The sequence below is a fragment of the Staurois parvus genome, unplaced genomic scaffold (assembly GCF_062004578.1).
Source record: "Staurois parvus isolate SC_StPar_1 unplaced genomic scaffold, SC_StPar_1.0 ptg000018l, whole genome shotgun sequence".
In the NCBI taxonomy this organism is placed as follows: domain Eukaryota; kingdom Metazoa; phylum Chordata; class Amphibia; order Anura; family Ranidae; genus Staurois; species Staurois parvus.
The window spans coordinates 24,582,030-24,594,779 of NW_028317814.1; the positions used below are offsets into that span (position 1 = coordinate 24,582,030).

The following is a 12,750-nucleotide window of genomic DNA, read 5'->3' on the forward strand; positions in this document are numbered from 1 at the left end:
GTGGTCTGTGAAAATCAATATGGGGTGTGAGGCACCCTCCAGCAGGTATCTCCATTCTTCTAGCGCTGCTTTGATAGCCAGCAGCTCTCGATCCCCGATATCGTAATTCTTCTCTGCTGGGGTGAGTTTCCTCGAGAAGAATGCTACGGGATGGAGTAACTCTTTGGTGCCTTTCCGCTGAGACAGGATGGATCCTACCGCATTCTCCGATGCATCTACCTCCAAGATGTAGGGCAGGGCCGCGTCCGGGTGGCCCAGGATGGGTGCCGAGGTAAATAGCTTTTTCAGAGCTTCGAAAGCTCTTTGAGCCTCTGGTGTCCATTTGAACCGGGTTCCAAGTTTGGTTAGTTGAGTAATGGGGGAGACCAGACCCGAGAAGTTTTTGATGAACTTCCGATAAAAGTTTGCGAACCCTATAAACCGTTGGACACCTTTCTTGTCCGTGGGTTCAGGCCAATCTAAAATTGCAGAGACCTTCTGGGGGTCCATCGCGACCCCCGCAGTGGAGATAATCAGGCCTAGAAACGTGATGCTAGATTGCTCGAAGCAACATTTCTCCGCCTTAGCATATAACCCATGCTGCCGCAATCGCCCCAAAACTTTTGCCACATGTATCCTATGATCCTCTAGAGAGGGTGAAAAAATTAGTATGTCGTCCAAGTAGACGATAACGAAGACATCCAAAAAATCCCTGAAGATGTCGTTCACAAAGTGTTGGAAGGTGGCTGGTGCATTGCACAGCCCAAATGGCATGACCAAGTATTCAAAGTGGCCAAACCGGGTACGGAAAGCAGTTTTCCACTCGTCCCCCTCTCTTATGCGTACCAGGTTATAGGCCCCCCTTAAATCAAGCTTTGTGAAAATAACCGCAGCCTTTAGGCTCTGAAACAGTTCTGGTACCAATGGCAATGGGTAACGATTTTTGATCGTGACCCTGTTCAGCTCCCGGTAGTCGATACAAGGTCTCAGGGTTTTGTCTTTTTTTCTCCACGAAGAAGATTCCCGCTCCTGCTGGAGAAGTGGAGGGGCGGATGAATCCCTTCTGGAGGCTGTCCTCGATATATTCCTTCAGGGCCCCCAATTCAAGCTCAGATAGGGGGAAAATACGCCCAAAAGGGATTTCAGAGCCTGGTAACAGGTCGATTGGACAGTCATACGGGCGGTGGGGGGGCAGAGTATCGGCTCCCCGCTTACTGAACACGTCCAGGAACCCATGATAGGCTGCGGGAATAACCTGTTTCAAGTCGGAGTCTCCTTCGGAGCAAAGGAGAACTCGGGGCCCTGCGGGGCCCGAAGTGCGACAATGTTCCCGGCAGTATGGGGAAGGGAACGAGATTGACCCGGTTTCCCAGTCAATCTGGGGGTTATGGGCCCGTAACCATGGGAGCCCCAGAATGACTGGGAAAAGAGGTGATGCAATAGCGTCCAGGCGGAGGAACTCCTGGTGCTGGTTGGCAATGATAGTGGCAATGGGGGGAGTTTCCTGATTAACTACCCCCGATTTTATCTGGGAACCATCAGCCAAAAAGATGTTGAAGCCCTTCTGTCTGTGTTGGAGAGGGATACCCTGCTGGTGAGCAAACTCTAGATCCAGGAAACAGCTGCATGCCCCCGAATCAACTATGGCTGTCACCTCCACGATCTTTCCTGGAAGCTGAAAGGAGAGGGGCACTACTAAGTATTGCGAAGGACAGGTATTGCTAATAGACAAGGAAGAAAAACGGGTGCACTTACTCATTTTCTGGGGGCAGGATCGCACCATATGACCAGCTTCGCCGCAGTAAAGGCAGAGGTTCTGGGCTCGTCTGCGCTGGCGTTCCTCCGGTGATAATTTAGGCCGTGCCAGACCTAGCTGCATAGGTTCCGGAACATCTCCTGGTGGGGGGTTCTGGATGCTTTGTCGGGTTGGTGGGCTGGGGCCTAGGAATGGACCCCAGGTATTTCCGCGACCCTGGCCGGACCTCTCAAGCCTACGTTCCCGCAGTCTTCGGTCAATCTTAATTGTCAGGGCAATAAGGTCTTCCAGAGACTCGGGAACCTCCACCCGGGCCAGCTCATCTTTCAAGGGATCGGAGAGCCCCATACGGAACTGGTGCAATAGAGCGAACTCATTCCAGCGTGTGTCCCCCATCCATCGCCTGAAATCAGAGGCGTATTCCTCTGCCGCCCGCCGGCCCTGTCGGAGCGCATATAAGGTCGCTTCGGCAGAGGCTGCCCGCTGTGGGTCATCATACAAGATGGCCATTGCTTCAAAGAAACTATTGACCGATCCCAGGTGAGGATCATTGTTTCCCCTTAGCCGGTGGGCCCAATCCTGGGGTTCACCCTGTAGTAGTGAAATAATGAATCCTACCTTCACGTTTTCGGTCAGGAAGGTACGGGGTTGTAGCTCAAAGAACAAGAGACAGGAATCACGGAATGACCGGAAGCGTGTGCGGTCCCCGTGAAAACGCTCCGGTAGGGGTACTCGGGGTTCTGCCATAGGGAGCGGGGCGGAAGCCCCTGAGACTGGCTCCTGAGCTACCAGGGCCGGGGGTGCAGAAACCGGGGCCTGTGGGGCAGGGTCAGAAATAGAGCCAGTCTGGATGCGATTCTCCAGCTACATGCATCTGTCCTGCAGGACCGTTACGGCCTGCGTCAAATTAGCTAGGTGCCTGCAAATTTCCTCTAGCGGGGAGGGCCCTCCTCTAGGCTCAGTCATGGCCTTTTGGTACTGTAAGGGACCGCCCGGCGGTACCACTAGCACTCCACTGATCGGATGTTCCCAGCGCACGGAGTCTAAGCCCCAGAGTACTTGTTCACCAGGGCCCCTGATGGTGGGGATGGACTTGGAGTACCCCAGGACCAGGTCGTGACTACTGAGGACACCCGTCAGTGGTAGGGGTATTCGCCAGGGGCTCCCACGGGAGAGAGCCAGGTATGAGGAGGTCTGGAGACCCTGTTGAGAGGGACGGATGGATGGCTGAGCAGGAGCAGGGTCATACAAGCCGGGTCGGTAACTATGGGGACGGTGCGGTACAGAGCAGCGGGCAAAGAATAGTCGGGTCACACGCCAGGTCAGCAACAGCAGGTCAGATCCAATAGGGGGCATTCAGGAGAGAGGTCAGGCAAGCAAGGGTCAAGAACAGGAGAAAACAGCAAGGTCAGGGCACAATCCGGGTCAGCAACTTACTTTAAACAGGTTCACAGGTTCACAGGATACAAGAGACCAAAAGGCACTGAATGACAGCTCAGGGCTGTTTAAATATCCCGCCCTGCGCTGTCATTGGTGCCAGGCGCGCGCCCGCGGTCACTACTGCGCATGCGCGAACCTGATTGCCGCGGTCGGCCAGGTCCCGGCGCTCGCGTACAGGGAGGTGTACTGCGCCTGCGCCGAGCCCAGCGGCGCGGCGGTCTCCGACAGCCTGTAAACGACGATGTGTACATGGACACGCTGAACAGCTCCTAAATGCTAGTTTATCAGCTGCAGTGTACGTGAGCCCTAAGGCTCCATTCACACTAATGCGTTTTTTATTGCTTTTGCAGAAACACACTACAGTCCATGTAACATGGTTTCCTATGGAACATGTTCACATTTATGCTTTTTTGAGGTGCTGTGTTTTTTTTAAAGGGTCGGGGACTTTTTAAAAGCAAAAAGCAGCTCTTTTGCTACAATAGTGTTGAATGGAAAATCTGCTGAAATGCATGGTAGTGCGTTTTTGCTGCGTTTTGCATTCTTATTCTGCCCAGCAAAAAAAAATTTCACTTTAAAAAAAAAAAAGGGCTGGACAAAATGTGGTAAAAAACGCGGCAAAAATGCATCGAAACCACGTGTAGAAAAATGCTAAACGAACTGCGAAAACCACTGCAAAATGGACAGAAAGCAAGTTGCATAGGTGTGAATGGAGTCTTACACCCCGATCACACTGGATGCGAATTGGCATGCGATTCAAATCACATGCCAAGTCACACCCTATTGTCCGCAATTAGAGCGGTCATATTAGTGCGGTTCTGACTTGATCGGAGCCGCACCGATTTCTAAAGTAATGCATGTACTACTTTTTGTGCGATTTGCATAGACATCTGTGTCTATGCCCTGCCCAGCCATTTAAGTGAAAATGGATGTGCTGTGGTAATGCAGCACACTGCATTTAATTATGTAACACATTGTAGCAAATGTCTTACCGAAACTTAAATTCATGTTAGCAGGCCAATTAATGACACTTAAAAGCATTAAGTGTAATGTCCAGGCTGCACTGCACTCATGTAGTCAGTGAAGATCACAAACTGCTAATCTGGCAGCCCTGTATATATGTGTCAAAGTGCTGCTTATCCCCCATGTAATGCGATTACAGTAGGGTAACTGTAGATGGAAGAATGCCTATCTAGAGGGATCCATGATGCCTACTTTGTTCTCAATTATGGTCTGAAATGTGTTCTCTAAATTTTAACTAAACAAATGCAGTGGCTGCCTCCTTTTAGCAGTTGGTGATCTCCGGTGATGACGTGATTGCAGTGCATATGTTGTTTTAAGCCCCTTGCACTTAGGGCCAGTCAGCTGCAATGCCTCCGTCTCACGGCTTTAGTGCACCCAAGAGGGGCAGCTTCCAGTCTAGACAGGCTAGACATTGTACACACAGTGGTACAGGTGTTTAGGACCCTGTGTGTTTAGGGACGAGGTTCTGGAATGCAGAAGACTAGTGTTTCGTAGAAGACTTGCATTCGGGACCCTAAACACCAGTACCACCCGGTATATCATTCAGCCCCATCTAGCTGCCATAGACTTTGACTGGCTGCTTATAGGAGGACTACATGCTGCACCTGTCCCTCCTAGGCCCATATGAGAATGGGGCCTTAGAAGGCAGAAAAGAACTTGTGTGTCATCTGTCTTCTCATGTTATGTTTATATTTTAGGGATGGATCGGGGACATCGAAGGTGCATCTACTGCTAACAGTGGGAACAACATCAAGTGTGGACACAGTCGTATTATCTATAATACTGATAGTGCTGGTAAGTCCAGTTGCCTTATGTAAGCACCACAGCACATGGCACTTTTTCCCCCGGCTTTTCGTCCTTCAGAAGAATAAAGTGGATCTCCCAGACTTTTGCAAACAAAAGAAGGTATAACTTACTGTAGTCAACTCATTTAGGAAAAGAAACCGGTGCAAAATTTTCTGGTCTTTTGAAAATTATACAATATTATTATTTTTTTTTTATTGTCTGACCACAGCAGATAAAAGAGGAAAAGTTCATCTTTGAAAAAAAATTATAAATGCACTTTTTTTTTTGCACTTTTTTTTATTTTGCACCAGTGATCAGCAGGGTGCTGGTGCCACGCAGGACTCCTGCAGACCTGTCAGTGTAATCTGTCTGTCTGTGCAGCGTATGGGCAGGCAATTTCACATTGACAGGAGGTATCAATAAATTACCACAGCGCTCAACAGTTCATTGAGAGCTACACGCCGACATCTGTAAAGGCTATCGGTACTTGTATTTAACTAGTTCTCAAAAATTCTGTGAATTAATGAAGCGGCCCTGTGGGTAGAGCACCGCACAGCCGCGCTCTTTTCAAAACGTGACAGCTGGTACAGGGAACTTCTCCTTGTACTGCTGTGACACAGAGGGTTCAGATTGCTGAGCCACTGCAGGAGCGGGAACATGTTACATGTTCCACCCTAAAATGGGTGGAAATGTAACATGTTCCCAAAGGTGAACTTATCCTTTGGGCTCCATGCACACCAGGGGCGGACTGACAACTCGTGGGGCCCCTGGGCAATAGGGGATCATGGGGCCCCTGTGTCCTTGCCCAAACTCAAAAAAGCCTATGAAAAAGGTACCAGGGGCATCTCATGGGGCCCCCTACTGACCCCGGGCCCTCGGGCAGTGCCTGAGTTTCCAAACGGTCAGTCCGCCCCTGATGCACACTAGCATTTTTTTAGAAGCTGTTATTTGCATTTTGTTCTGCTCCTAGAAGCGAATAGTGTTTTCCTGTGTCTATGCACACTTCTTTAGGCTTTTAGTGTTTTTTGAGCTTTAGCGTCTGGGAGCAGAAAAAAAAATTGTTTTTGTAGAGTTTTTTTCCAACAGAAAAAGAATGCTAAATGCTCCTAAACGCTATTATATGCTACTAAAATGCTCCTAAAAAGCTTTTTTTCTAGCTTGTTAAAAAATGTTTTACACGTACTGTAAAAACGCTAATAAAACTCTGACGCTCCTAAATGCTACTAAAAACGCTCTTACCAGCATTTTTTTTAAAGCATTTTTTCAGCTTTAAAAAAAAACTCTAGTGTGCATGGAGCCTTAAGGTTTGTAAAGAGATGTTTGGTCCTTCTTTCCTAATCCTGTTTTCCTGCTGACCAGTGATAGCACAAAGCAGGCCAATTTAGATATCGGCTTCAGGCTAAGACTCCATGTACACGGGACTCTTCTGAACGATGGAAACTTATTGCTGGAAAATGTAGGTTAAAAAACGCCTGTTTAGCCGCGTTTGCATACCGCGTTTATGAGTGTTTGCGTTTAGAAGCATTTTTTAAAGATAACCTCAGGAGACCTTCCAGAATGCCCAGAATGCAACAGTAAATAATTAACTATTTCAGACATTTTGCGAGAAATAGAGAGAGCAGAAGCAGAGAGAGCAGTATGTGTTGAGATTAGCTGTCTTTTTTTTTTTTTTTTTTGTGGCGTTTTGATGTGTTCCAGCTCATTTCTGTGCAGAAATTATTGCAGCAGTGTCTAACATATTTTCTTTCATGCAAAACCTCAAAGTATGGTGTACCGGGTCCATTTGAGTACCGGGAAAACGCTTCGCATGCATGTTTCATGATGAAAAAAGTCTCTGGACAGCATCTGGAAATAGAAGAGTTAAAAAAAATTTCCAAACGCTTATAAACGCAGTTAGCTGCGTTTACAAGCATTTGGCGTTTTGAAACGCTGATAAAATCTACTCCTGAACGCAAGTTTGGTGCATTCATAAAAACGACTGTAAACTCAACTGCCTGTAAACGACTAAACGACGACTAAACGACGATGTGTACATGGACACATAGGAAAACATTAGGGAGAGTTTAGGGGCTGCTAAAAAAACGCAGAAAAGCTCCTAAACGTGAGTTTATCAGGTGCAGTGTACATGGAGCCTTAATGTGTGTTTTTATTATGCTTGGTCAGTTGATATTGTAGAACTCCTTGTGATAAGAATATAGTTTTCACTTCTAGCTGGTAGGGCCGTGATGTAATCTGTGTAGGCCGCAACACACGTTCCATTGTTAAAAATGATTGCACCATCTGGCAGTGGGATGCTTAGTAACAGCATTTCCTGTCATCTTTCACACAAATTAAGAATATCTGTTTTTTGGAAATGTACAAAGCCTTGGCGGTACTTGCTCACTCCCATCCCGCTGAGCATTTTTGTCCAGGAGCCACGTGGGATGCTGAGGTGCTGGAGAGGGATCAGACTGTGCCTGCATATCTATTATTATTAATATTATCATTAGTAGTAGTATTTATATAGTGCCAACAATTTGCACAGCGCTTTACATAAATATTCCTAGATTGTAAGCTCCCAGGATCAGATTCTAACCCTCTTGTATTGAACTGTATTGTTGCTGTATTGTCTCCCGTTATATTGTAAAGCGCTGAGCAAACTGTTGGCGCGTTATAAATCCTGTATAATAATAATATATAAATCCTGTATTATAATAATAATATATAAATCCTGTATAATAATAATAATAATATATAAAACCTGTATAATAATAATATATAAATCCTGTATAATAAGAATAATCTATAAATCCTGTATAATAATAATAATATATAAATCCTGAATAATAATATATAAATCCTGTATAATAAGAATAATCTATAAATCCTGTATAATAATAATAATATATAAATCCTGTATAATAATAATAATAATATATAAATCCTGTATAATAATAATAATAATATATAAATCCTGTATAATAATAATCTATAAATCCTGTATAATAATAATAATAATATATAAATCCTGTATAATAATAATATATAAATCCTGTATAATAATAATATATAAATCCTGTATAATAATAATAATAATATATTGTACATTCCCATCAACCGCAACTTATATCTATGCTCCTAATGGTGGCCATAGAAACTTTAAAAAATGATTGATTGATTTTCCGATCAGTCTCTTCTGGTAGAGATAATTGATCTATAACCGACAACCTATTCAATTGATATGCCACACATGGGGAAGTGGATTTTGATTGATGGGATATGATCCGAACTTAAGATCATAAGTTATTAATCACATCTCTGTTTCCACCATGTAATCTCACAAACGGATGATTGAAATAAAATTGTATTCTTGAACAAAGTATCTCAGTGCTGTTGATTGATGCAAAAAGATCGATAATATTCTGCTCTGGCTGTTAACTCAGTTTAATCAAAGTCTAAATCAGGAAAGTTATGGCTATTCAGTTGTTTGCAGATTCAATCACTTTGATGGAATCACACGATTGGATAAAAAAACAGTCAAATCATGTGTGGCCACTATTAGTATTTCTTTGAAAATGAGGAGAAGGAAAAGCTGTCTACTAAGCTTAAAGTGTTACTAAACCCCGGACCCTGCATTCGCTATATCTGATCTCCCCGGACCCTGCATTCACTATATCTGATCTCCCAGGACCCTGCATTCACTATATCTGATCTCCCAGGACCCTGCATTCACTATATCTGATCTCCCAGGACCCTGCATTCACTATATCTGATCTCCCAGGACTCTGCATTCACTATATGTGGTCTCCCCGGACCCTGCATTCACTATATCTGGTCTCCCTGGACCCTGCATTCACTATATCTGATCTCCCCGGACCCTGCATTCGCTATATCTGGTCTCCCCGGACCCTGCATTCGCTATATCTGATCTCCCAGGACCCTGCATTCACTATATCTGATCTCCCAGGACCCTGCATTCACTATATCTGGTCTCCCCAGGACCCTGCATTCACTATATCTGATCTCCCAGGACCCTGCATTCACTATATCTGGTCTCCCCAGACCCTGCATTCACTATACCTGGTCTCCCCGGACCCTACATTCACTATATCTGGTCTCCCACAGTACACAGAACATGGAAATGCAATTATTTTAGTATATATAAACTGCTAAATACCGTTTCTTATCAGCAGTTAGAGCAGTCTTCTGACTTCTATCAGTGTCCAGCAGAGCACTGGTTAAATCTTGTAGGAGGAGTTTTCATTCTCCTCTGACTGTCCTATGAGGTTGCATAACCTCTGACCCTCTGTCTGGACAGTGTTGATTGGCCCTGTGCTGATGACATGCACCCTTACAAGAAAAAAAAAAAAAGAAGCTCTCTAGCAATACACACCAAACTGAGCATGTGCAGCTTGACACCCCCCCCCCCTCCAAGGCTCTGCTTTCTCAGAAGATGGATTGGGGACAGTAGAGGGAGAGGATCAGATAAGTCAGGATCAAACAGCCTTTTTACACAGTGCACAGGGTTAACCCCTTAGGTTCCACAGTGAGTATAACAAGCATGCTTTACTGCATATACAGACTGATTGTACTGATGTGGCTTTAGTAACACTTTAAGTTCAGTAACAAGATCACACGCTTCCTCTGTGTTGCGATTGGCTCCATAGCCTACTCTAAGCCTACTTCTGGTGGAAATGGCTAAAGCTCAGGAAGATTTGCTCCAGTGTGATCTGGTTTATGGAGTAATCTTCCAGATTAAACTTCTCCTTGGATTTATCAAGGATTCCAAATATTTAGGAGGACGGATGAGATTAGTTATACCTAGGCTTCACTGTGTTATTAAAGAGGATCTTCAGTGCCTCCCCCCCGTAAAAAAAAAAATGAAAGTCAGCAGCTACAATTACTGCAGCTGCTGAGTTTTAATAAAGGAACACATACCTGTCCACTGCCTTTGGTAATGCTGCAAACTGTTTCTAATAAATAGCAGTGCAAATACTTTTTTTTTTTTTTTTATCTTTTTGCTAGTGGTCACATAACTCCAGATCCTGATTGGCTTGGGGGTGGCCAGCAACAGCAAGGAAGTACTAGAGCAGTGACATCACATCACCAGCTCCAGTGCTCTGGGCGTTGTTGGAGGAGGTGGTAGTCACTTCCCACTAGTCGCAGGAGGCACTTGCAATAAAAATCCCCCCGAAAAACAGATATTTAATATAAACTGCCTGCAGCACTGTTAAAGACAATGGGCAGGCAACGTTTAAAGCCTAGTTTGTAGACCGCCTTTCCTTCTCCTTTATGAAGGGGTGAAATAGTGACCAGTGCTTTTCCAATGTGTCTGGTGTTTCCTCTTCTCTCTTCCTCTTGTTCTCCTTCTTCTTTAGAGTGGTCATCTGCCTCTACTCTGCTCATATCCTTAGGCAGCTTAATTCAGGATATTTTATTTATTCTGTATATATGTAGATATGTTTTTTATTATGTTGTTTGCTTGTAAGAGTTTTTTAATAAACAAAAATTTACATTTATTGCAGTATGCGGCCAGGGAGGAATGCTCAGAACTCAAGCAGTCTCTGTTCTGGGCATTTGTCCCTGGGTGCATACTGCACTAAACACGAGTACCACTCAGTGCACCATCCATCTGCAACAGCAGTCAGCCTCAGAGCTGGATGGTTTTCCTCCATTGGGGGAGTTTGCATGAATATAAAAAATGGATTAAATTGTGTTTTTGGTTTGTGAGGCTCAGATACAATGTTGTTCTGCTTTAAGAACATTGGTATTTGGCTGATTTTGGAAATGTGTTCACTTTATCATTGCACTGTTTTTTATACGAGTCCTTCTGTATTTTTAGGGGTGCTGGGGATCACCCCCCTCCAGGTGGAGCAAGACAAGAAAACACCATCTCGCCTGCACTGCCACTCAGGTGTGTATTGGATATTTGTGATGAAACCCGTCATTATCTATCAGAATGCAGAAGGAGCAAGTGGATGCTTGTCTAATATATCAGAGCACCGCTCCATCTGCAAAAAATTCCTGACTGATGTATAAAGGGAAACAATACTTTTGAGAATGTCTGTCTTTCTCTTTGGTCCCCCACTTACCTGAATCGCAGGATGCTTCTCTCTGCAGCCTTCTGTTTTGCCTCGAATTCGGTACTGCTGTGTGGGCCAGGCAGGAATTTGTGAATGGAAAGACTACAATTCCCATCAGCCACTACGGCTGAGGGACTCACAGATTTGAAAGAAGTGAGGTGACATCACTGCCCTTGTAGTCCATTGTTTACTTCCTTCAACCTCATAACTAAAGGCCTGTATGGAACTGGGGCCTGGGGTAAACAATGCTGGAGCCTGTGTATTGCTTCCACGATGCACTGATCAGAATTGCAGTAGTATGCAGGCTGTTGACGATCCGTGCAAAGGTTTCCCCTCCTCCCCTTCTCCCACAGCCTTCTGGGACACGTCACAGGTCCCAGAGACCTGTGGGACTAAGGGACTTAATCACAAGGCTGCAGATCACACAGTGGGAAGCCAGCAGTCACAGCCGGCTTCCCAAAGTAAACATGCCAGCTCCTGGACCCGAAGAAGCGGGCTCGGGTGAGGATCGCACTAGATCCCTGGACAGGTAAGTGTCCTATTATTAAAAGTTAGCAGCTACAGTATTTGTAAATAACAGAAGAAGATATGCGCAATGGATCATACACCCAATAAGAAGATCTGCCCAAAAAGGTAAACTGTGACGGTCCTAAATGGTTAAGTAGGCCATGATGTTTGAGGTAAAAGTCTTATAAGTCCATCCACTAGGGTAGGCCTATCCTAAAACCCTGTACACATGGGCTGAATATTGGGCAGCATCAGCCAATTCTACAGAAATGTTCATCCGGCTTCTGTCGAAGGGGCATGACTGAAAAACATCTGCCAATCACCTTCCAATCAAGGCTCTCAGCCAATGACTGAAAGTGATGACTGGTGTGTTCTGGCGGGGGGCAGTCCCCATGTCAGAACACAGTAGCACAGTGGGGGATACCACTTTACTACCACCGCTTGTGTTAGTACAACAATCTGTCAGGTTTTTTTTTTTTTCGCTCAGCCCATTGGGTTGAACGAAAAACAAAAAAAACTGAACGTTTGTACGGGGCAAAGAGCAGAAGCAGACTCTAGTTATCTGGAAATAAGAAGAAACCGGAGAGGCTCCTCTAAGTGTAGATTGTAGACAGAGGAAGCTTTCCTCTTGAGAGAGTGGCAATTGTCCCTGGAGCTTTACTGATGATGAGCCTTCCTGTTACTAATATATTACCATGTGAGTTGCCTAACCTGTGAACTAACAAAATAGTCGTACAATCTACACTTAGGCTAGGTTCACATCTGTAACAAGAAAAAGAGAAGAAAGCGCCTCTAAGTGCAGTACTGACAATTTATTTAGTAAACAATGGATGAATTGCACTTACAAGATAAATAGTTAAAAAGACTCATCGTGTGGTAATTAGACCTCTTTCAGGTCCGAAGCATGCTCCGAAATGCATTACCACCCCCTTCACCTCCTACATCCGACTCTGCTCTCCTAGCTTCATTTTGATGCACAGGCACATCCTGGACTCTACTTCCTGATCCTATAGACAGAGTTTGCTGCTGGGCAGCTGGATGGCCCACCTGGATCTAATTACCACATGACGAGTCTTTTTAACTATTTATCTTGTAAGTGCAATTTATCTATTGTTTACTAAATAAATTGTCAATACTGCACTTAGAGGCGCCTTCCTCTCTTTTTCTTGTTACTGCATTAGAGCCTTGCTTCCACTCTAA

At 45.0% G+C, this 12,750-nt stretch overlaps 1 protein-coding gene across 1 annotated transcript in view; it reads left to right on the forward strand.

Moving 5' to 3' along the window:
• CORO7 (coronin 7) overlaps window positions 1–12,750 on the forward strand; it is a 304,171-nt gene that overhangs the window by 18,294 nt on the left and 273,127 nt on the right. The window contains exons 2-3 of the mRNA XM_089683334.1: window positions 4,894–4,990; window positions 10,803–10,874. Coding sequence (XP_089539460.1) covers window positions 4,894–4,990; window positions 10,803–10,874 — 169 coding nt within the window. The remainder of the gene's footprint in view (window positions 1–4,893; window positions 4,991–10,802; window positions 10,875–12,750) is intronic.